Genomic DNA, 24992 nt, shown 5'->3' with positions numbered 1-24992 from the left:
GATCTATTTCAAGCTAAAATATCTAGGCATCAATTATTTCTTAGTTGTTTTTTTCCAATTTTAAAGTGCAGATGTGTATACATATATATGTGTGTGTGTGTATATATTCTACTGCTTCTGAGTGAGTGAGTAAGTGAATGAGAGAGAGAGAGAGAGAATTTAAACCTAACCTCAATTTCTATCGCGATTTGACAGTAGTCGATCTACCAATAATTTGATTCACTGGATTAATAATATTTAATAATAAAAATGTAAAGTACCAGGTATAGGAAAAATATAATAAAAAATAAATTTTGCATATCACTAAACGTAGAAAATAGCGACTACTTTAACACATTATTTTTGACAGGTGTTATATTGTTGTTAGTTACTCAACCACGTTAAATTGCTTACTTTGAAAGGCTCCAAATGGCACCATTAACGGATTTACTTTCCTGCAGTGTAATAGGTATAGCATTTTTCTGATAAAAAGTTAAAATGTGATAAATATGTATTGCATGTTTGCCTTGTAATTAAGAATAAAAATTGCAGAGAAAGACTGTAATGGAGATGTCTTGTGGACATGGTCGTACCCGGCAGTTACGGAATCTCAGAAGACCGTAGTCACGAGAAAATGCAATTTGAAATTGGAGCATACGTCCCCTCACGTATTTGTATGTGCGAGACATGGCCACGACTGGTTCTACATACATTGCAGCGAAGTCTTTGACTCTGACAAGCTACCAAAGGTAGATATCTCTACCTATAAGATCTTGCTTTTCTTATTAAGGAAATATTTTCTTACATGTATGTCCAAAACACTATATCGTGATTCTCATAATTATCTCAGGTAAAACAGTTCGCCCTGGTTCTCTTTGCAAAGGATTTTAATCCACAAAAGTATGAAGTGCTTTCACGGGTTCTCAGCAAGATGTATTGCAAAACTGGGAAACCTACGGAGATCTTGCAGTTATACCTATCTGTATTTACAAAGGGATCGTGTTCAACGCAGGAGAATGGAACGTTTGTCTCGGATGATTTCAATACTCATCGTTTCGCAGCTAGTACCAATGTCAAAGAACTGATTAAAACATTCGAATTAGAAACAATATTGATATATACCGCCCTCTTATTGAAAAAGAAGATTATTGTATATCATCACAGCTTGGAACAGCTTCTTAAGTGGATAAGAACATATCCTGCGTTGATGAAGCACAGGAAAGTCACTGACAATCTCTTTCCCTGGATTGACTTGGTGAACGATGAGTTAATCGAATTGAAGGCACGTATTTTATGAAAGAATATATCTTTGATAGTAAGAAGTGCTAAATAAGATGTAATTTCTTTATTCAAAATGAACTGTAGAAAGAATGCATTATTATTACGGATATTATTATTATTACTCTGTTACGTTGCTCTTAATTTTATTGCTATATTCATTATCATTTTTATAGAAATATTCGCACTATGTGGCAGGCTGCAGTAATAGCTCGATATCATCAAGAACAGATCTATACGACCTACTTGTAAACATTCCTGCTAGAGAAATTACCGTAGCACCGCATGCCAAAGGTAATAAGGAGAAGAAAATAGTTTACTTTGTCCGTTTTCATATCCACGAGGCATCTCCATTGCAATCTTATAACTAATTTGTGTTTTATAATAATCTATATTCATTCTGTTTCAGAAAGTCTCACAATGACAAAAACTCACAAGGAGATAGCCTTGTTCATGGTTCAACTGTGCGAAAATCAAAGCTACACGGAGGCACAGGTTATATCTGAGATAAGTGATAAGACGCAAGATCTTTTGAACCAATTAACTTCGTTAGCGACAGTGCAAGCACCAGATGGCAAAAGAATGATCTCCGTCGAGATATTTAAGGAGAAAAACTTGGCGCCGGCTGTGGAAAGTTTCCTCATTAATTTAGCCATTGCCGAAAATCTTTTTGTACTATGATATTATAAACCAAAGTCTTTAAACATGTTAAACACGGTGAAGAATAAGGAATAAAATGTATCTATTTCTTATCTTCTTATCTTATATATTAAGATATAAGCATTCATCGTTATATTCTACCAACAAATTACTTATTTTATTCTTACTCGGCCTGAACCTTCGATGTTACATTGATATTGTTAATTACGTTTTTAAGAAATATTTATATAGACAATAAAATAAAATCTACGACATTCGTTTTTGCATAAAGCGCTTATTTCTTATACATAACCACTATCATATAAAAATTATAAAATAAAAAACGACCAAGATATACTTGAAGATATATTAATATCCACTTCTCAGATGCGCCACTTATTATTTATAATTAACGTCTCACTTAACGTCTTAAACATTTATGAAAAGATCAAAAATCAAACGAAACAAACGCGTTTAGAATATCAAATTTAACTTCGCAAACAAGCTAAAATATATATCGCACTCCTAGAGGAATATTAAAGGCCTGTTTTTTTAGCTGAACTTCTTGCACGGTTCATCTTTCCTCTTTTATCCTTTCACGCTGGAGAGAAAATTAAAGAAAAAGGATGAACTGCCAGAAGTTCAGCTAATTGTAAATAGAACAGACCTTCTGTCATAACTTCAAAAATTCACAATTTTTAGAAGAGAAGAAAGACAAATTTAATTCAATTTTTTTTTAATTGTGAAATAACTAACGCAATTATAATTACGATATTTTCTTATAATGAAATTTATATATTATTATTATTATTAAAAATTATACTGTTTCTTGAAGAGGTCTACTGTGATTCACTTGTCAATTCACTTGTCTTATGACAGTGTTCATCCAGCGACTGCAACATAACCGGTTAAAAAAGAATAACGACACTTTTTCTCCGTGCAGCGGATTTCGCATAATATATATAGGCTTGTGACTCTACTATAGCACGATAGATAACATTCTAGGCATAGTTTTTATGGGCTTAACCTCAAAATCGAAATTTTGCGAGCTATGAATGTTCCTCTAGAGGTGCGATATATATATTTCGCATTCGTCTCACCTCGTCGACGAAAGCAATCGCGAGAGACGCGAAACGATTCAAACGCAAATCGCGGCGATCCGCCATTACGCGTTCTGCGACCGAATCGAGATACTCCGAAGCGACGTTTTGTAAGATGACCGACGTGGCGAGAATTAATCGCAATACACAAATCGTACTTACCACCATTACGCGACGATCTCGAATCCGTTGCTCCTCATCGAGGATGATTTCCACAAAATTCGGTCGCATATCTTTGGATTCTTGCCGACCAACGAAAAGGAGGGGGGACGGTCGGCTCGCGAGATCCTCGAATCTTCACCAGCGCGGCGTCTCGAGTCCTGAATGTCCCGATGACGATCGTACGCAACGTTACGACGAACGTTCGCGGTCCGCGCGACACTCGCGAAATCACACTCGCGATAAATACTGTAATATACTTGCAGTGACTTGCACTCCCGTACGATCCGACGCGCGACGCGACGCGACTCCGCCGATTTGAAATCTATCGACGGAACGGAAGCGTGAAATCTATCGATTATCGAAGTCTCGAAGCGGCGACGCGCGGCCAATCAGCCGCCGACTCGGCCGACTGTCGGCAGGCGCGAGGCGCGAGAGGTCGTTCGGTTACTGCGCGTGTCAAGCGTCGGTCCGTGAACGTCGCGCGCATGTGCCGTCGGGCCGCCGGTGCGTCTCGAGGTGGAACGAGAATTTAGCGACAAACGGTCGCGATTCGCGCGCGGTCAGGCGATTATTCTACAACGCGAGGATTTCCGAGACGCTTCGTCGCTCGCGCGCCACTCTCGTCCCGTACGTCGGGGATCGCGTCTTGACTTCTGCAGTAGGGGAAGCCATTTTTCCTCGGTGGCCGCCTCTCCCAGCCTCTCCTATCCGGTACACGCGGTTGAGGGTACGTGCGGAGCAGTGTGGAGCACACGTTATCGCGCGCCGACGGTATTTCGACGCCTGCAAGCCGCCGCGGAGCTTACGCCGTGGTATATGGTGTATCTGTAGCCGATCACGCTGAGAGGAAACATGGCGCGTTACGGGCAGAGACCCGAGAACGCCTTGAAAAGGGCGAACGGTAAGTCGCGGTGTCCAGCCTGGATGTTCCACACGAGAGCGCGACATGGCCGATGGGCCTCGAGCTCCCGCGCGACCAAAGAATGGTGGCTCGCGCGTGTCCGCGCGGAAAGCGCGGAGCTTCGTTCCTCGTTGCTCCCGCACGCGGAGATAATTTCGGAGCTCTGACGAGCCGCCCCACCGTGCGCCGCACAGTGTCCCGATAATCGGCGTGCCGTCAAGGCTGCCGATCTCGCGATGGAGCTCCCCGATCTCTCGCACGACCGTGTGCACTCGCATCGGACGGATTCCGCGGTCATCGGGCTTGCGGAGAGCCACGATTATGCGATTTACCTTAAAGTACTATGCGATACCCTTCGGATTGCACGCAGAGCTATTTTTGCGTTTTTTTTATCTAACGGGAGCACGTGAGACGCGCGTGTATAAAAGATGCTAAGATCTGGAAAGGATCTGGCCGAACTTACCATATTTCACCGTGTAAATTTCATGCTCTTCAGCGTTGCACGTACACGTGTGTGTAAATTGACTTTGTTTCTTGCATAAATATATCGTATTGTTTTATATTGTCACACCTTGTCCATTACATAAGCAAAACTCGACATGTTATAACACTTATAACCATTAATTTTGTCAAAGTGTTTCTTTTCTTTTTCCAATGTCTGGATATACGGTTTTACTTTGAGACATAACAGTATAGCTAAATAGTTTTGATAGGCTGATATTAATTGTAGTCACCCTATGTAGATCCCTCTACATTTAATGATTCTTATAATATACATATATAAAAGTTTATATTATTTAATAAACTATTTTAACCTCTATATTGAATATAGCTCGTGCGATATGCTGATATTTCTCTTCCTTTTTCTAAACAGAATTTATAGAAGTCGGTAAACCGGCTCGAGCGTTGGACACGTTACAAGAGGTCTTTAGAAACAAGAAATGGACCTACAATTGGTCAGAATCGGTGCTGGAGCCGATCATGTTCAAGTATCTAGACCTGTGTGTGGAACTGAAGAAGTCGCACATAGCGAAGGAAGGCTTGTTCCAGTACAGGAACATGTTCCAGTCGGTCAACGTTGGAAGTCTGGAGAACGTCATACGCGGATACTTGAAAATGGCTGAAGAGAAAACCAATGCGGCGCGCAAGCAGAGTCAGCAAGCCGTCATTGATATTGATGATCTAGATAACCTTGCTACGCCTGAGAGCATCTTGCTGTCGGCCGTTAGCGGAGAAGATGCGCAAGACCGGAGTGACCGGACAATCTTAACACCCTGGGTTAAATTCCTATGGGAGTCATACTGCCAGTGTCTGGAATTGCTCAGGACGAACGCCCATGTAGAAACCCTTTACCATGATATAGCACGAATGGCATTCCAGTTTTGCCTGGAATACAGTAGAAAGACCGAGTTTCGCAAGTTGTGCGAAAAATTACGAAAACATCTGGAGGAAATATGCAAATTGCCTCCGCTCGTGTCGAATGTGTCCATGAATAAGGCGGAAACGCAACAGCTGAATCTAGAAACTAGATTAAATCAACTGGATTCTGCAATTCAGATGGAGTTGTGGCAGGAGGCTTTTAAGTCTTCGGAGGACGTTCATGGAATGATGAATTTGTCCAAGAAGCTTCCTGTGCCAAAAACAATGGCAAATTATTACCAGAAGCTGGCTATGGTTTTCTGGAAGGCCGGCAATTACCTGTTTCACGCGGCCGCATTGTTCAAACTTCTGCAACTCTCGCGTGAAATGAAAAAGAACATGTCCTCGGAGGAACAGCAGCGAATGGCCAACCGTGTATTATTGGCAACGTTGTCGATACCGTTGCCGTCCGCGCATCCCGAGTTCGATCGTTTTATAGAGACCGACAAAAGCCCGCTGGAAAAAGCGCAGAAACTCGCGACTCTTTTGGGTCTCTCGCAACCACCGACGCGCGTATCTTTGTTGAAAGACATCGTTCGCTTGAACGTTGTCAGCCTCGCGTCACCGCAATTACAAGAACTATATTCGTGGTTAGAGGTGGAGTTTCATCCATTAGAACTCTGCAGCAGAGTTGATTCTGTCATTCAGACCTTACAGGCAGACGAAAACAGTCCGTTAGTCCAGTACGTCCCGGCCTTGCAGGATGTTACACTCGTGCGTCTTGTTCATCAGATTTCTCAAGTTTATCAAACTATACAATTCTCCAGACTTCTAGAACTCGCCAAATTCACTACTGATTTTCACCTTGAGCGTCTTTTGGTAGACTGCGTGCGCTATAACGACATGCAGATCAGAATAGACCACGGCAAGACATGTGTTCACTTCGGAGTGGATCTCTCGGAGGCGCAACGAGAGGATCATCCAGATGGTCCGGTATTGCAGGCGATGCCCTCCGAACAAATACGCTGCCAATTGGTGAACATGGCGACCGTGTTGCACCGTGCCATTAATGTGATAAATCCTAACAAAAAGAAACTGGAGCGTGAAAAGGTACGCAACGCGATGGTCGCTCACTATCACGAAACCAAGATGAAGGAGCATCAGAGAATATTGGGCAGGCATAAGATTATCGAGGAGCGGAAGGAGTACATCGAGCACATCAATACGGTCCGCGAAGAGGAGGAGATGCGTCGACAGGAGGAGCTTCAGCGGCAGCAGATGCTGGCTGAACAAAAGCGACTGGAACAGGAGCGGGAGGAGCGTGAGCGGAAGCGTCAGCAGAGCGAGATTCAGCAGATCAAGGATCGCCATCTCAAGGAAAAGATGCAGCAAATCTCACAGACGAGCCACGGGCAAAAGGTGCTGAAGAAATTAGACGAGGATGAGATCAAAAAGTTGGACGCGGAGCAGATCGCGGCGCGGGAAGCTGAAGAACTGCAGAAAGAACGTAGGGAGATGCAGCAGAAGCTCAAATCTCAGGAGAAGAAAGTCGATTATCTTGAGCGTGCTAAACGACTCGAGGAGATCCCGCTGCTGGACAAGGCTTTGCAGGACAAGATGCAACAAGCGAAACAGCTCTGGCTACAGCAGGAGGATGAGCGAATCGCCGCGGCTATCGAAGAGAGGCAGGAGGCTGTCGCGACTCAAGAGCGCTTAGCGCGTATGAAAGAGGATCACGACATCTTCCTGGCCAAGATCTTGGCTGAGCGTAGGAGCATATACATGGAAAAACAAAAGGACTTTGATAAACTGATGACCGAGGAACGTGCCAAGCGGTTGTTGAAGCGCAAAATGGAGCGTAAAGCTGAGCGTAAGGCGAAATGGGAGAAGGAACGTGCGGAAGCCGCGGAACGAAGACGACTGGAAGAATTGCGAATTAAACAGGAAGAGGAAAAGAAACGTCTTGAGGAGGAAAGAGCCAAGAGGGAGGAGGAGGAGAGAATCAGACGGGCCGAAGAGGAAGCTAAAGAAGCCGAACGTTTGGCCAAGCTTAAGAAACAAGCCGAAATTAGTAGAGCCAAGGAAGCTGAAATCGAACGTAAATTGGAGGAAGAACGGCAGAGAGATAAAGAATTGACTTCAACATGGCGACGTGCGGATAAAGATAATGATCGTGATCGTGAACGCGATCGCGATCGTGACCGTGACCGTGACCGCGATCGTGATCGTGATCGCGAACGCGATGGTCCAAAACCTTGTGAGTATAATGCACTTTCATGTCTTCTCGCTAGATGTTTTCGTATATACGTATATCGATGAAATTTAATTTGTACTATCTTTTGTCATTATTAGCGCTGGAGTCATCATGGCGGCGTAATGCTGACAAAGACGCCGATGGACTCAAAAACGAAACGGATCGCTGGAGGAAACGCGATGACAAAATCGAGGATTCTTCATGGAAGAGAAGGGAACCGGAACGTCGCGACGTGGATAAATGGAGAAGAAACGACGACTCGGACCGATGGAAGAAGGATCCTATGGATAAATGGAGGAAAGATGATAACTTTGATAAAGACGATGTAAAAGATCGAGATAGGCTAGACAATCGTGGTTTCGACAAAAGAGATGATCGCGATCGCGACCGCGATCGTGACCGTGACCGTGACCGTGGAATGGATGGACGCGGAGTAAGTATACGTTCTCTTAATACAATACATGTTATATACGTTATAAAGTGTTATACACATAGAACTTCTTTTTCTTTACTGTTGCTCTCTTTATTCGTTTATGCTTTATTAATTATATTGATTATATATTATTTATTTTTATTTTCTAAGTTTGTATATTTTTTAATAATATTTCTATTTAATTAATTGCAATTACAGATACGCGAGATTCCACGTGACGGGATACGTGATGATCGGGATCGAGATCGCGGTAGAATGTCTGATCGCCGTGGCGGTTTTCGCGAGCGGCGTGACGAACCAGCACGAAGTACCAATCAGGACTGGCGGAAACGCGACCCACCTCAAGATTCCCCGAGAGATCCACCCAAGCGTGAGTGAGTATAATATTTAGAGAATGTAGCAACAATAATTTAATAAAATACAACAATTATACAATGTTATACAAATTTTTAGCGCGAGTTTTATAAATATTAATCGCTTTATTAAGCTTTAATTTAAATTTCGATTTTTTTATTTTTATCTTAGACGAGATGATCGTAAAGATGACAGACTTCCGCCTAAAGCTGACGAAAGAAGGCGACCAGTAGAGGATGAAGGCTGGTCCAAAGTCAGTCGGCGCTAACATCAAAGCCTCAGTTAATCATGTAGCTTTATATAATATTATATAATATAAATTTATTATTCTCTAAGAGCGATATATTATACATATATGAATAGACTTTTTATCTAATACGGAAGTCTGTCCATTTTTATTGTTTTGTGCGTGGCTTTATTCTTCCAGACAAGAAAATGGGCGGGGAATAGCTTTAGTGAATAGATGTATAGTGAGAATTGGAGATGCAAGATATTTTGATGAAGATTAGATATGATAGATTATATTGATTAGTATGCAAAACAGAAATGGCAAATCCGCGTTTGAAATATTCGATCCAATATAGATTCAAGTCGATAGTCATTCTAATATCATAATTAAAATATCTTGTTTCAAAGGACTAACATTAAGATATAGAAAAGATAGATATCAATAAAATTATCTTGTACCCTACGCCTTCATTAAATTTTTTTACATTATCTCGCGTCTTATCACACATCTTTCCTTAAGAGGAAAATTGTACAATTTCCTACTGTACGTTTTCTTCCCATCGCATACCTACAGCAAATGATTATTGTATATTATACGCATGAAACCATTTATGTGAAATAAATTATAAGGACGAGGATCTCGACGTAATGAAGGAAATAAAGTATGTACGAAGATTATAACACATTCTATGACCTGTTCGCTGTTTTATTATTACGCCCGCGACATCATTGTAATAAATATACTCCCGAGGAGCAAACTTTTTGTTGTATTTACATTTCATGATACGTTCCATGTACGATTTGCCACGGCCACGGAATTAAATCGTACATTTTATATGGATATGACAGTCTCAAGAAATAATTGTTAAAAGTATTTAGTCTCGAAGAAAAGGCACGCCACGCTTACTTATTAAATATCTTCTAACTAATTGAATTATAGGTAGAAATATATATATTATCGTTCTCTTTTAAGAGCCCAGTCTAGTCAAAACAATCGCCTTTGTAAAAAAAAAGAAAAAGATAAAAACATAGCTAAATAAGGATATGAAAATGGATTTTAACTATTTACGAGATATATCAGGAGATAACTCGATAATAAACATGACAGACCAGAAGGCATACCATCTGAATTCGTAGCGCATAATTTACATACACATCTGTATACGAATGTTTATACTATCAACAATAGAAATTTGTTAACCGAAGTCTGAAACGATAATTGTCTAGATTGCGGCCTTATTGATAAAAAAAAAACTAATGTATAGATTAAGCTATAATAAAGCGTTTTTCCATGCTCAATCTCGTCTTTTTATGCCATGTAAAGCGAATAGCGCATAACTTTCAATCATAATCGATTGTTACACATAAAATGCTCGTTTTCCGTAAATTTCGTAAATCGATTAGTGTCGCTTTGAAATCACGAATATTATTATGAACTAACATAATATCGATGCATAAAACATGACAAAATGTACATTATATGCCACACATGGGTGATACATATCCCAACTCTTAATTCGTCACATACGAAAAATATTGTCTTTTATTAACGCGTTTCACTTCAAACATACTTGCTACGTTTATATTTGCGTTTCAATTCGATATCAAATATATTGCACAATATCTGTTGCAAAACTGGACTGTATCTAGGCAAATAATTACAAACGCCTGGCAGATATCTAGGAACTGTGCGAGGCACAAATCTATGAACGAAAACACTATTGGTATTTAATCTCAGCTATAATTTTCGTTCAATCTTGATATAGACACTATCAATTTGATATTACGCACGTTAGCATAATTCAATCGTAGTCTTGCATCGATTTTAACACTATTATAATGTTTAGTATAACATTATCGCTGCGGCTGTTTTCTCTTCAAGTGCAGGTATTGGTTCCAGACGATCATCCTTTTCTCTGCCTGAGCCCCAGCCGACTAATGCTATACTAATGAGATGTACAACACCGGCGCTAACCACAAGCCTAAATGGAAAAATATTCAGACGATAAGAATAAACTACTTTGTCTAAATTTCAGAATATTGAATATAATTCAGTAATTAACTCAAGAATAATACATATGAGAAACATGCTACGTAAAAGATAAATTTTAATTTTTAAAAGAAATTTCTTTTTAATTGCACAAAAATATAAATATTTGCGACAGTTATAATTAAACATTGATTCAGTTAGCTAATTCAAATAGCACATTTAATTATCTATACAAGTTGTTTTCTTTAAGCACCAAAATAATTAACAGTTTAATAAATACGACTTTTCCTTGTCACCGTTACAATCAACGACTTATAATTAAGTTGCAAAAGTCGGAAAAAGTAATGAAAAAAATTTAATCATATTAATCCATCACGATACAAAAATAAGAACATCGAAAAGTATTATGAGTCTCAATAAATGCTTAATTTCAAATGGCAATTTTATCATATAAATATAAAGAGTATATCTTACCAAAATGAATAACCAAGCTCAGCGGAACCCTCGCTGGTCCACATATTATCGATGTCCTCCTTTGGAAGCACATTGACATACAGTCTTGTATAATATTGCGCTAACCAAGTACAACTGCTTGCTAAGCACATTAACACTAAAAATAAATAATGAATAAAGAGTCCATGCTGCACATGATGAACGTGGTTATTTATGAGTTTAAAATACTTTTTGGAACTTTATTAAAATCAGCATTATATAGATCTAAAAAAAATTATTTAATGCCATAAATATAGACAGATGTAGTAAGACATTAATCTATAAAATATATTGAAAGCGTTAACAGCTGAGATCTCTGTACTGATGATTTTTTTAAGAGAATATCTTTTATAATTTTGATAAAATGTTGTTGAAAAAATACTTACGCGTTAACATATTTATAAAATATACACCAGGGATGGAAAGAATCTTCGATCTTGGTGAAGTAGCTGTATTTAAAACTGCCAAAAGAGCAGCGAGCGCAGCCGCTACCAGAGCAGCCGAGGTTGTTGTTAAGGTAGCGATCCAAAGGGCCCAAGACATCACCGACGGATCCTGCCGGATCATTTGAGGAACTGAAACATTATTAATCAAGATTTTAATATTCGAAATAGCTTAATGAACACGATTTCAATTATAATTAGTTCGCTTCTAAGCTAATACGTAAAATGTATTATGAGTCTATGTATAATTAATGTTATTGAATACCATGATAAACTTAAATTATGGTATCATGATCTCTTTCAATTCTTTAAATGTAATTATACTCTCTTTGTGTAATTATTACATATTTTAATATTATTTTGTCGCGTTTCTACGATTTTCGTACTATATGTCATCATATAATGTCCGAAAATTGAAACGAAGCCAACTCTCGAGCGATTAACTTTACATATGAAAATATATCTTCAGTAACGTCACTTGAAAATACCCACAATGTTCCGCTACTTCTGACGTCTTTTCGTTGATGCGGATGTATTGCATGCCGCGGAAACTAAAAGCCGCTGCTATCGTATTTTATATTCGGCCGTGATGTACGCCCAAGAGTGAAAGAACGGATATAAGTAGGAATATTTCGCGCATTACGCTTCCAGGATACGACGAAGTTTCCGTGAGACATTTCAACTTACGACGGCGTGAATAACGGATCATTGCATTCGCCGGAGGCGGCCGCCAAGTTCCGCGAGTATCGCCGACTCGCGAAAATGTATCTACCGCTAAAGTACTCAAGTACTCAAAAACGTATCTGCCGGCATTCGCGATATCGTTTCAATCCTATATAGTGTGCACTTCTCATTTTTATGCCTCAATATCGTCTGTCTGACCAAAATTGAAGATCCAAGACGCGGCATTAGAATCTATCAATTTCAGTGTTTTGCGATTCTAAAACTCCATTCTTATCAAATTAATTCTCAGATTTAAAATTCCATCAAAATAGCTTCTTCGTAAATGTACAAATTTAATTTATTTACATGTTGAATGATTGACGATGTCGACGCAATGCATTTATACTGAAAATGCTTCTAGAAAATGTGCTTAGTGAATGTTGAGAGGCATAATGTAAGCTGTGAATGCCGCGATCAGGTGGAATTATCGACCGCTCCTTCTTCCTATCTCCCTCTCTTTCTCCTCTCCGCGTAGAATTGATCGCGTACCAGAATCCGATACTCTTACCGCGGTCAGCATCAGTAACGCGCGCGATGATACGAGCAACGCGCGCGGACACGTGAAAGTAGACCACGAGGCTTGGTCGTTGATTTTTGTACGCTAAAACTAGTTTCCGCGTCTATTGTTACCCGCATACATCTCGCATAACTCGATGGTTTTTTTGTTACATATATGATAACATGCAAGCATGCACATGCCTGCGGTTACACTGAGAGAAATTCGAACGTGCATATATGCTCGCTCTCAAATATATATGTTGTGTTCAAATTATACGCTCGAGTTTCTCCTTGAAATTCCGTTGACCATTTCGTTCCTTAACAAATAAAATTAATAAAATCTTAAACCGTTTCATTATAATTATTTTATTCATTTTAAAGATGTACCAGTAATTAACAATCACATTTTCTGATCAGGTGTCCTTAGATATCAGTCGGATTTTCTGAATAAAAAGATCAAGGGACTATTAAAGTTATTTAAATAAAATTGTAATTTGGAGTTTAGATACAAAAATGCACGGTGATAATAATTTAGAAAAATGTAATAGACAAAATGACTTCCTTTGACATTTCCGTTGAGGAAAAGTTTAAATTGGCCAAAAAAGCTGCGATTAAGGGAATATCCGGTGGGATACGTAATGGTGGAATGCACGTTTACGCGCGCGTTAGGTATCCCTTCGGACTCATTACCCGCCTGAATGAAAGAGAAATGTTTTTCACAGCGCGTGCCAGCGATTCTGTTGTTCTTCTCCGGAAGTACGGCGTAATAGCTATGTAAAAGTCGCTTGCTCATCGGCACGATTATTATGCATTGTGTATAAGAAATTTATCTTTTTCGCGCGTGGCACAATGCACCGTCGATTCGCAAAAGTGCATTCGGCGGATGTGGATATAGAGACGGATTGGATTTCTTAACATTGAGACAGTGTAAAAATTTAATGATACGCAAATTTCCGGAAATCGGAATAATTTCGAAATTTGAGGGTTCTGAAACTTGATAAATTACAACATTAAAATTAAAGAGAAAGAGAGAATATATAGAAAATGTAATTACCAATTTTTAAATTTTAAATGTTTGAAATTTTTAAGTAAAAATATTATCTTACTTATTTGAAAATTATGTCTCTTTGTTTCACTTTTTGAATTTTTAGACATTTTTCTTCAAAAATTTGTATATACATACGTAAAAGTAATTTCCGTAACTTTCACTATTAAAATAAATTTTAAACGAAAATTAAAATAATTTTATACGAAAAGGTTTATATGTTCGGTATTTTCTTTAAATTGTTTATATATTTATATATTTGTGAAAGATCCTTTGTGAACTCCACCTGCAAACACCATTCCAAGATGCCACGAGGAACGGATGTTTCCGGTTGAGTGCTTCGACCGCCATTGTATGTTAGTTATAGCACGATAACAGTTTCTTCTCGTAATAATAATTTCAATTTAAAAAAGATATATATAATAATCAGAAAAAAAACAATGACTACACAGACTACACAGACATCTATCAATCGAAAAATTTGATAATATTCCGAAAAAATACTCTGTTTTCATGGTTCTATTTAAAAAAAGTTAAATGCACTATAACTCTATGCGTCAACAAATTGCAATTATCAAGAGACTCGCGTTAAAACCTACCATCAATGCACTCGTGAATTTTGCATTTTTTTTTTTTTTTTTTTTTTTTTTCAAGTTATTGTGTGTATCCGAGCATCCAGTACAAAGGATGTGGCGATGCGTCCATTGGCAACGCGATCGTTTCGATCGGCACGCGAAATCAATGGAATGAATTTAACGATTACCAAATCAATGATTTATCGCGCACGCATGCACATCGTACGTCCGCGATCAACTACAGGCATCGTCGGACGCTGAATGGTACTCTAATGCACTCGGTTATCAGTCGCAGATTTATTGTCCCACCTCATACCAGTATGTTCTATCATTCACGAGCCTTTCTCTCGCGGATATCTCCGTGCAATCATAATTCGTCGTGTGAGTCACTCGAATATCGCAGTTTGAAAAGTATCCAACACGATCGCACAATACTCGATTGTCGTTATACGATTTACGAAGTTATTACAATCGCTTAATCGCAGGATAATCCCAATATTATAATTCTGGCGAAAAATAAGAGCGTTAAAAGAAATTGATAGGAAATCACACATTGTATAAGATTGAGTAATCTTCGAAATCAAAAAAAGTGATTTTAAAAACAGAATTTTAAATATGCACCTTCTATTTCTCCTTATCTGTTCTTATATTCCTTGAGACAAGTAAATAATTTTTTTTTAATTTACATTATAGAATTTAGTGACAGTTGTTTTTTGTATACTTTAATCTTTTTTATAAAAATTAAATCTTTTTATATTTTTTTCTAATATTTTTCATAAATTTCCTTTTAACTGATTGATACTGTATTTTATACCGTAACTCTCATTCAAAAGACTTGTTTCAAGTTTCAACTAGTATTTGCTTGCATAATTATATGATACCTACTTAAGACAGCAAGTTGTAAGACTTGCAAGATACCCTACATTATATTGCAACAAACTCTACATAGTTTAAAGTCTTAGCTAACGGTGCCTTGCATATCAATTTTCCGATTGGAACGCGCACGATTAATAGTCAGAGTGCATACCGCTCAAGGTTACGATATCCTGTCATACTAATTGTAAGAGAGAAATCAAGTGATTGACGCGCAAAACGTAATCGGCGTTGCACAAGGAGAAAGGCGGAAAGACATACCGGACACGTGATACGTCCTCCATCCGTAAGCGACGTTTAATTCCTTTTTACCCTGCAACAGGCCGAAATGAACTCTGCCGGCGCTCTCCTGAGGATTCGGCGTTCTCCACGGTCGTGCCTCCACCCAGTGCTGCGTCACGAGGGCGGCGCAGACGAGCCCACCACCCAGCAGTGACAGGAAGAAGGTCGCGAAGATCGTGCCTCTTCGAAACATCGACGTCATCCTCGGATCACGAGACGGTCCAGTTTTCGGATAGCTCGCGAGCACTGCAGGGTAAAAGAATGACGAAGATATATTAAAAAGAGAAGACAGTAAAAAATTTGGTATGATTTTTAGCGTCGTACGAAAATATTTTTATTGTTGCCAAAAATGATTATTATTGACACATATTATATGTAATAAGTCAGTATTCATAAAGCTCTTCAAGATATTTTCAGATTTAAACTTCGATAATATCTGAACTGAAATAAAAAGTAGAATTTCCTTATTTATTGAAAGCCGCTATAAAGACTTCACGAAGAACCTTTCATTTTCAATTCCTTTATACGTCTTGATTATATCTTTCGCTGCTTTAACGCTTCCTTGTCTAACGGAGTCTAACCATGTTGAGAAGATTTCTCACTTTGTCAAGCATGTCAAAATTATAACTATCCAACAGATAAAAATGTCTGAAAAAATCCAAGCGAAATGCACGTCTTTCCTCCCTTCGTTCGCGAAGTAAAAGGAACGCTTTTCATCCTCTATCCAGTCTATCCCGCACGTAGCGCGGAAAGCAAACGTCTTCGCGATCTCTGCATGGAGCAGAGTCTCGCCTCGCTGCATCTTATTAACATCATCCGCGCGTTACGCCGCGTACATGAGAACCTACCGATGGAAGCCGCTACCGTCGGAATAACAGTACAAATTTTTAACGTCGGAAACACTTCCATCCTCCTCGCACAAACAAAACGAAATAATGCTTTTCTACCCGAGAAAAGTTCCTTCGCGCTGCAGCAGTTTAGAAGAAAGAGAAAATCAGTTAATACTAAGAATAACTAAAAAACACGTGTACTGAAATGTGGAAATAATAATAAATTTCATTAATTCGTTAACATTCGTTAAATCGGCTTGTCTCTAGTCAAACTCATATAAACAAAGAATTAATTATGCATAAAATGTTTTGCGTCAATCGCAGTTCTTTCGGTCTACAGATTCTTTGATCTCAATGTCTTAAATATTTCATTATTTTATTATCATCAGGCGGATTATTAGAATTGCATCGATTTTATCACGTTCTTTAAAAAACTGACTTTTGCCGCATTTTTCAGCTTTCGCGTCTATGCAACGGTGCAGCTTGTTTCCTTTCTCTCTAGGACGATGTGTTTTCTCCATTCGTTTAACTGACCGGAGACGCGTGCGACATGTTCGTGTTTCCGCACAAGAGAGAGAGAACGAGATGCTCTTCGCATGGGCATCGGCAATCTACTTGACGACAATCGCTATTTAAATTATGCCACACAGAAACTATGCCGCTTTCGCAACAATTATCCGGTCTGCTAGAAGAATCTGGTTGGCGGGTGTGAAAGCATCTTGAAGCACTCAAAGCTTTGACATTTCGTATAGAATGTATATATAAAAATAGGTCTATCCGCAGAAAAATATAATAGTTCGAACGTAACGCGAGATTCAATTAATTCAATTAATTCAATTAATTCAATTAATTCAATTACAAAACAATTTTCAGAACTGACAAAGGGGAAATGCCAGTATAAGTCGCCGAGATTTCGCAGAAGATATAACAAGATCATTTCTATAATAGACTACTAATTCCAGTATAATTATACTCACATTACACACAATTCAATTTATATGCACATACTCAATTACAACTCGAATATGTAATTCAATTATGCGATGAAAGTTAAGTACAGTAGACCATTCAGAGAAAGACGTTACTCAAGCGATAAGTCATAAACACAGTGTTATACACAGTCACAAACTTTTATCAGGAAAATCGGTTTTATTAAATTAATTCATCAAAAGAATTAATATGCGTCATGTACTTAGCTGGATTAAACCAATAATTCAAATAAAAATCAAATTAAACGACTAATTGAGAAACTTATCTTCTGACCGTTCAGGTATTTTCAAAAAATGGAGATAACATGTCAAAGATTATATATATATAAACTATTTTTTTAGAAAGACGAATTCAACTCGGATTGAAAGTAAGCTCATCAATTTCTCTCTCGATGAATTGAAAGAACGTTACCTTGACCCTGACTCTCCGCGAAGTGCACCTGGTTCAGACTCCGCGAGAACTCGCCCTGCTTGACCTTCTGCGAGAAGTCGGCGTTTCCGAGCCGCTTGGAGAACTTGACGCGGCAATTGTTGCCGCGCGGCTTTGCCGCCCTTAGCAACGACGACGCGGCGGGTTTCGGCCTCTTGGCGAAGGTGTACGGGATCGTGTAGGGCTGCGCCACGTAAAAGTAGATCGGCCGATAGTCCTCGTGAGGCTGCGGCTGCTGCACGTTGAAGCCGCCACCGTTGATGTTCGTGCAACAACCGGTGCTGGTGTACACGCTCGGTGCGCCGTTGCTACACGCGTACGAGTTCGCGTAATGGATCCCGTAGTGGTTCGCCGTTTTTCGTGAATTACCTTCCACGGTTCTCGATGAAAAAGAAAGGAAGGGATGCCAATCCCACCTCCGATCGTTCGATTTCCTCGGAATCTTTTTCAGAAGCTTTAGAATCTTTTTCAGAGATCTGATGACGCGTTTTCTGTACGTTCTGTGTTCTTCAACGATCTCTTTAGGATACGAAGTGTCTCTTATCCGAGATCACTCTCGGCAGTGTCCGTTTCGCGTTAATCCGCGAGATCTTTGTCCACTGATCTTTGAACGAGAACAAATGATCTCGCCTTCGAAAGGATTCGCTTTCAACTCTCATTTATTAGAAACGCTTTCTCATTGTTCTCAGCAGGTCTCTTAAAGTTTCCAAAAATATTCTAAATCGCGAAAGAAACTTGACATTTTCCTGTCGACTTTGCGAAAATCAATCGTCTCTCGAATGAATACGGTTGAAATGTTCCTTCGCGACCTGCGGAGTACATCTACCTGAGTTAATAGAAAGAGAGCGTTCTTTAAAAATGAGGGCTTAGCGTTAATCTCGAGCTGAAAGTCGAAGGCCTCGCGGCGGTGCTCCTCTTTCTCTCTTTATCAGAGGAGTTATCAGAAGCCACAGGTGGTGGATTGCGGAAAGCCGTTCGGTCGTCGGTACCGCTACGATCTTTTATTACGTATATTTCGATGGCTGACGGTTCGCGAAATTAGAGGGAGAGGATTCTCTCCACTTTAATTCGTCGCCTGAGAAGTTTCTTTCCACGCGAACGTTTACGTGTGTGTCGCTTAAATTACCACTGCGCGTAACAATTTCCTGGCTTCTTTGATTCCAGTCAATGCTATTGTGCGTGATTCCTAAGGAATTCTGAAACGTCGGCGCTTCAAAATCCACCTCGAGTACCGCTTGATGTCGGGACTTCTTAATGGTATCTTGGAGACGCGTGTTTTTTTACCACGTGAGATCTCGCGGTGTGTCAACTGTAAGAGAAATCAGTATGTTAGGCGATTATACTACACGGAGTTTCGTTGTGTTTCCTGTAAGAAAACGGATACGGAAAGATGATGAATAGCGAATAAAGTATAATATGCGGAGACGAAATGCAGCATTTTCATTAAAAATCCCCCTCGAGCATCGAAGTACAATGGGCTCTTAGAAAGTAATGCGACACATTTGATTTCTAATCTCAAACATTATTTTCTTATAGCTTAAATTGGCTGAAAATACCGAAAGTGTCGCGTTTTATTCTCGACGTCGTGAATAAATGCATGCATTACACGAGCGCATTATTTTAATAATAACGCAAGCATGTTTTGTACTTTCTTTCGGGACGTTCTATTCTACAAAAATAGAGAAAGTTGAAGAACAAAAGCATTTAAAAGGTAAGAATTATTAAATAAGCATATTTAGAATTTAAATAATCTCTTTCTTGAATTCTCTCCCTTTCAACTTCAAAGTTTTACATGAGACCAGGAAGAAACAAAGTTTTAGTATTATTGAAGTAACGCCTTTGTATGAAAATTCCAGGGGCAAAATTGACAAACAGCACAAATAGAAGCCGGGAGACCACTGAGAAAATAGAGTTTTATTTCGCATTGACCTGAATTTGAATTGAAAAGTCAGAGAACGCCGGCGTATATTTTTAGAGTAAAAATACACAAATCTGCCGAGCTGCCTTCCGTTTAAGAACGCGCGAAATGGAATGAGGAAATTTCATTGGGGATGCAGAAAGCGGAGAAGATACGGAGAGCTTCGCATTTTCCCCGGGCTCGAGAGCCAGTCTCACACTGGGTTTTGCAGGGTACGGCTACTTAAATTCTCAACGTTAAAATAAAATGAAACGAATTGCTAATGATCTGTAATAAGCAGGCAACAGCCTGACAATCGCTAACGGTACGATAAAATTTAAGAGGCGCGATGTAATAACCGTTTCTTGCTAGCCGACATTTCCCAAGTGTGCTTCATTACTGCTGCAAGAAACTTTGTTATTTGCCGTTAGTACATCGAGATTTACATTTACATCTTTTTCATGGCTAAATATTACAACTAAAGTTGAAGCCGGTCTGCCGAAAAAGATCGGCGGAGACCGGAATGGTCGATTTAAACTCGGAGAGAGATAATTAAGTTCTTCGTATTTAAGTTTTTACGTGGCAGGTGTTCAAAATAATTTCTCTTTCGTTCCTTGTCATTTCACAAGATGAAGCTTTCAAGTTGAAAGGGAGGATTTAAGGAAAAAAGGGAAATAATTGGCCGGTAATTTTCATTTTAAAATCGTGAAGCGCAAAATCGCGAATTCGCTTTCACATCGTTTTAATTTATTTATCGATATTGCGGAAAATGAGTTTAAGCCGAGATTTATGCATAATACTGTCCTGCAACATTCTTGACGCAACTGGAACAGCAATTGTCGTAATGCATATGCGCGCCGCTGCATATTATTAAAGTCTCTTAAATGTACACCAAGTATTTTCCTATTTACTATCTGAGCTATCTCCGTTAGTTGTGACGTAGGAAATATTCGACCGCAGGAAGGGGAGGAAATTCCAGCGTTATTCAAATGAGTGATGCTATATATGATACGAATATTACAAATACAGTTTTGTTAGTTTGTTCAATTACTGATAAAGTTGATCTCTCTGCGGTTTTAATTTGTACAGGACGCGCGAGAGATAGACCAGGCTACAAGATGAGATAATTGAGTCACGCGAATATCAAAATAAAGAATTCTTTAGTAGATTTAATATAAAATATAAAGGCATGAGAGAGAAAAGAAAGAGAATTCATTATTACGTTTAACATTTTACTTGTTAAATACTTTTACGAAAATAATTGCGAAAAATAATTGCGGGTTGCTGATTTTCTTAACGTTCACAGACAAAAATTCAGAGATAAATCCAGATCCAAGACGCCGGTATGCCGGTAAACGTCGAAAACACATAACCGTCGGTATAAAATTGTGCGAAATTGCTCGTGTGGCCCGTGAGATAAAACGAGTTTTGACATGACTGCGCCGTGTCGGATTCGCATGACCCGTCGCGATATGACAAACGATTGTGCGCGCACACGCGTGACGGAAGTGTTATCACGGGCGACGTAAGAGCGAAGAAGACGCAGGAATGCACGCATACACGGGAGGAACGGGTTGACGAGGTCGGGTGAATGCCGTTAGACCGTGTCACGTCGTCGACTACATATACGCGTTGTGTGAAACATCGTCGCCTAGAAGAGTTCCGTGAAGTAGAAACGGACGGGCCGCGAGAAGGAGGGAGACGGCACGAAACAAAGAGAGAGTTCCAGGATCGGAATCTGCGCGATCCCGATTGTCTCCACGCGAAATCAAACCCGTCACGAGTGAGTTTCGCCGACCGGAGACGTCGAGACGTTCTATCAAAAAGCGATCCGATTGTGCGAGAATAAAACAACTGTGTGTCTAAACTTAACATTCGTGCATAGCTAAATTTCAGCCTCGTTCTTCAATTGCTAAATTTATTATATTAATTTATATTATTTTATTATTATTTATATAATTTCATGTTACGGTATAAATCGGTAAATATATGCAGCAAGTCAACATTTATTAATTTAACCCTCCAGACGCTAGATAAAACAATGAATATAAAAGTACAAAGTCAATTACTTTTCTGAAAATTACTGAAAGGATTACCAACGTGAAACTTGGTTTTTAAAAAAAGGAGCACAAATAAGATTGTCAAATAAATCTTTTTTTATCTTTACGCCCGCGCCGTTTCTTTTACCGAAGATACGATCGAACACATGATATTCTCCGCGTATCGTTTCTTTCTCTCAGTGCGCGATTCGCTGGATGTTGACTCGTCGTTATAACCGGTTCGACGGTCGGTCCGCTCGCGCATTCTTCTTGCCGCACGATGTGCGTGCCTCGCGTGACGCAACTCCCTCGACATATATTGCCCCTGGGGTATCGGACAGAGAGATGCACCGTGGCCCGGTGCGCATTCTGCGCGAAACTAGGACACGCAGTGTCGACCACGATGTGTCCCTCTTCCCTGCGAGGTGTCCTTCGAGACCTGCGAATTCCGAGCGGGCGCGATACGCCGCGGGCCCCGGCGAGGCGCGCACCACGAGATCGATCTCCGGGCTCCGGCGATCTGTTTTGACCCAGAAAGAGCGGATCCAACGGATTAGGATCCGCTAGAACGGGTGGAACGCGCCGCGTTTAATTTTTGCGAAATCGCACCGTAACGCCAGATCGTATTCAAATGCAAAACTTTTGTCACGCAGCGCGGAATGCGCCGCCGATCGCGACGCGGACGCGATGCAACAGCTATCCCATGAATAATTTAATGCCCGACATAGCTCCATTGTCGTGTACTAATAGCATTGTGCGCGACACCACACGATTCCGCGCAGATCGGCTCATTATCATTACGCATTCCTCGCTTTATTTCGAAATAAAGATGAGACAACGGCCACTGACACGAATTGCGAATTCAGGAGCGGCGCGCGAAATCGGAATTTGATATCGGATTTTTGAAATTGCGGCAAATCAGTTTGATTTACCGCATGTGATACGTTTAAGACTTTAAGAAGTTAAATAGCGATCGAAATATAAAATTCCGTGTCATATTATCAATATATATGACACGGAATTTTGTATCTAGGTGTAAGGCAAATATAAATCACATTAACACATCTCAATATTAACGAAATGTTCTCGTGAGTTAAATTCGTTATCTAATAAGAACATTTTTAATTAAAGTTATCTAACATGAATCTACTAATTGCTTAATTGCGCTTCACGTTTAAAATTTTTAATTGAATTACATCTGCGATATGTTTCAAGACAAGATACAATTTCCAAACGATCAGTCACTAAAAATGCCTACGCAAAGGCTCGAGAAAGTTTGAAAGCGTCCCAGAGCATCACTTTTTTAACGCATCAGCTAGATTGGGAGAATAAGATGTAGGAGACGAGCTGCATTTAAATATGCAAAAATACAATATAAAAGACTTTCTTTCATATACTATAAATTGCAGAAACAAAGTCAATAGTGACCCCTTAATAATCTAATCTAATGTATATCACTTCTATTTAATGTATCACTACATAATATAACGAATATTTTCAGCAATTTAAAATAAATCAATCAAGAGTTATAAGTAAAAAAAAAATTAATATAAAACGTCGATGGAATTCAATTTGTGGAACGCAAACGAGCCAAAGAATTGGAGAGCTTACGAAACGCAAAGTATTAGTTTCGCCTCTCCGTTAAAAGGACAAAGCGACTTTTCCCTCGAGTTGTTTCAGGGCAAACGTCGTCGATCCGTCGGGCAGAACTCGCTTCGGCGCAGGTGCGACGCAACGGGCCAGCGCCGCGCACCGACGAAACAAAGCCGGTCGCGTTGAAAAAGAGTTACGCGCGGGGTACGGGTATTCCCGCCAGAGTAACGTGAGGAATTTTACCAGCATCGCTTCGGCATCGTTTGCTCGTCCCGTTTCGCTGCTCCGCGACGGCCGTGGACGTCCCTCCGTTTGCCGCGTTTCGCTCTTTCTCTCTCTTTCCTTCCTGGCGAGACTGGAAGGTCCTGAATGGAACCCTTGCGGCGCGCCGACCTTCCTCCGTGCCTTCTTCGTGGGATCCCCCTCGAGCTGCGCACCGTCAGCGTCTCCGCGCACCGAACCGGCCGCGAGTTGAACGTAATTTCCGCGGCGACCGGAATCGAGACAACGTACACACGTGTCCCACGGCGTCTGCACGGCACAACTGAACTTCAGTCAGACTACTGCGGCTCCTTCTCTTTATTCTCACCTGGCGCGGACAGGTGCTGCAGGTGGCACCACCTTCCGATCGACGACCCCCTGCCATGCCGCTTACCGATCCTGCTGCGTTCCGGGGAACGACCGCGAGAGCAAATCGCGGAGATAAAAAGAAGAAAGCGCACTCTTTCTCCTTTTGCTGAAGCGATCTATTATCGAGGAAACAAATTTTAATAAATAATAAAAAAAATTAACAAGCACCATTGAATCCCTTTTTTTACTTACCGATTTTTATAAAACTTGCGTATTCACGTCCCTCTTGGGCCGCATTAATCGTAAAAAAAGAAGCCAGGACGAAAACAAAACCCATTTTTTCTCAAACGATGGACCGAGTTCGAGATAATATATATGAGCAAAAAAGTGGTTAAAGATTCGTGGCGGTCACAACATTGAAGTAGACAGTCTTTCACCAGCCCTTTCGTTCGATGGAGGTTTTCTCTGAAGGAAGACATTTTTTTCCCTCCGACCATGACTTTTAAAAACTGTTCATTGTCGATCCACGATATTCAGGAAACTATACCTTCTTCTGGTCCCCGACTTCTGGGGAAAGCTATTTTCTTATTTTCTGCAAAAAAAACCGCAAGGATAACCGCAACGAATTTTTAACCGCGTTTTTGCTCGCACACGCGGGTGTTCCGGACTGAACGGCGCTCTTCCGGGCCTCGGCTCGTAACAAGATACTTTTTCTTCTCGTGAAGCGTCTCAAGGAGAGAATGCAATGGTACTGCTATTCTTTTGTACAAAAGGGAACGACCGCCACGAATTTTTAACCGCGTACACGAACGCGCGTGCGGGCGTTTCGAGCCAAAGGAGAGCTCGCCGGTCTTTTACCAGACAGATGGTTTTTTTTATCGCGAAGCGATCTAAGAAGCATATTGGTATTTCTACTTTTTTACGTGACCCAGGGATGATGACGAATTTTTAACCGTGTTTTCGCTCATGCGTTTACATTTCACACGGAAGAAAGCCTTTCCGGGTCTTCGTGTTAGGTAATATTTTTTGGGGAAGC

General features: G+C 40.1%; 3 protein-coding genes across 6 annotated transcripts; 2 read left to right on the top strand and 1 right to left on the bottom strand.

Moving 5' to 3' along the window:
• Positions 1–9: 9 nt before the first annotated feature.
• LOC139769633 (putative DENN domain-containing protein 10 B) lies at positions 10–2171 on the top strand. 3 transcript variants are annotated; one of them, XM_071700907.1, is made up of 6 exons: positions 10–251; positions 350–448; positions 532–728; positions 830–1261; positions 1434–1551; positions 1667–2171. In XM_071700907.1, exons 2-6 carry the CDS (start codon positions 409–411, stop codon positions 1936–1938), a joined length of 1059 nt encoding a protein of 352 aa, XP_071557008.1. In that variant the 5' UTR covers positions 10–251; positions 350–408; the 3' UTR covers positions 1939–2171. The 3 variants fall into 3 exon arrangements, with proteins under 3 accessions (XP_071557008.1, XP_071556992.1, XP_071557001.1); XM_071700891.1 differs by having other exon boundaries at positions 11–263; XM_071700900.1 differs by lacking the exon at positions 10–251 and having other exon boundaries at positions 270–448.
• A 1623-nt stretch (positions 2172–3794) lies between these two features.
• Eif3a (eukaryotic translation initiation factor 3 subunit A) lies at positions 3795–9986 on the top strand. 2 transcript variants are annotated; one of them, XM_071700604.1, is made up of 5 exons: positions 3795–4059; positions 4934–7675; positions 7771–8105; positions 8304–8475; positions 8631–9986. In XM_071700604.1, the coding sequence occupies exons 1-5, from the start codon at positions 4011–4013 to the stop codon at positions 8690–8692; spliced, it is 3360 nt and encodes a 1119-aa protein (XP_071556705.1). In that variant the 5' UTR covers positions 3795–4010; the 3' UTR covers positions 8693–9986. The 2 variants fall into 2 exon arrangements, with proteins under 2 accessions (XP_071556705.1, XP_071556697.1); XM_071700596.1 differs by having other exon boundaries at positions 3799–4059; positions 8304–8479.
• LOC139769504 (uncharacterized) lies at positions 9373–23969 on the bottom strand. Its single transcript, XM_071700631.1, has 6 exons — positions 23630–23969; positions 17840–19166; positions 15588–15854; positions 11556–11744; positions 11152–11287; positions 9373–10669 (listed from the first exon to the last, which is right to left on the bottom strand). The coding sequence occupies exons 3-6, from the start codon at positions 15808–15810 to the stop codon at positions 10531–10533; spliced, it is 687 nt and encodes a 228-aa protein (XP_071556732.1). The 5' UTR covers positions 15811–15854; positions 17840–19166; positions 23630–23969; the 3' UTR covers positions 9373–10530.
• Positions 23970–24992: the final 1023 nt, after the last annotated feature.

The sequence above is a fragment of the Temnothorax nylanderi genome, unplaced genomic scaffold (assembly GCF_030848795.1).
Source record: "Temnothorax nylanderi isolate EJ_2023f unplaced genomic scaffold, tnyl_v1.0 TNYL_tig0002_pilon, whole genome shotgun sequence".
In the NCBI taxonomy this organism is placed as follows: Eukaryota; Metazoa; Arthropoda; class Insecta; order Hymenoptera; family Formicidae; genus Temnothorax; species Temnothorax nylanderi.
The sequence above is the reverse complement of the archived record's forward strand: the minus strand, read 5'-3'. Positions and strand labels throughout refer to the sequence as shown.

What these genes read in the sequence shown, in the direction of transcription:
- LOC139769633 (XM_071700907.1), top strand. Translation starts at nt 409, where the DNA reads ATGGCACCATTAACGGATTTACTTTCCTGCAGTGTAATAG. An exon ending in ACTTTCCTGCAGTGTAATAG is followed by an intron (nt 449 to 531) that starts GTATAGCATTTT and finishes TAAAAATTGCAG; the next exon opens with AGAAAGACTGTAATGGAGAT. An exon ending in CGTAGCACCGCATGCCAAAG is followed by an intron (nt 1,552 to 1,666) that starts GTAATAAGGAGA and finishes ATTCTGTTTCAG; the next exon opens with AAAGTCTCACAATGACAAAA.
- Eif3a (XM_071700596.1), top strand. Translation starts at nt 4,011, where the DNA reads ATGGCGCGTTACGGGCAGAGACCCGAGAACGCCTTGAAAAGGGCGAAC. An exon ending in CGCCTTGAAAAGGGCGAACG is followed by an intron (nt 4,060 to 4,933) that starts GTAAGTCGCGGT and finishes TTTTCTAAACAG; the next exon opens with AATTTATAGAAGTCGGTAAA. An exon ending in AGAGATCCACCCAAGCGTGA is followed by an intron (nt 8,480 to 8,630) that starts GTGAGTATAATA and finishes TTTTTATCTTAG; the next exon opens with ACGAGATGATCGTAAAGATG.
- LOC139769504 (XM_071700631.1), bottom strand. Translation starts at nt 15,810, where the DNA reads ATGACGTCGATGTTTCGAAGAGGCACGATCTTCGCGACCTTCTTCCTG. An exon ending in GAGGACGTATCACGTGTCCG is followed by an intron (nt 11,745 to 15,587) that starts GTATGTCTTTCC and finishes ATAATGTTTCAG; the next exon opens with TTCCTCAAATGATCCGGCAG. An exon ending in TTTTATAAATATGTTAACGC is followed by an intron (nt 11,288 to 11,555) that starts GTAAGTATTTTT and finishes ATTTATTTTTAG; the next exon opens with TGTTAATGTGCTTAGCAAGC.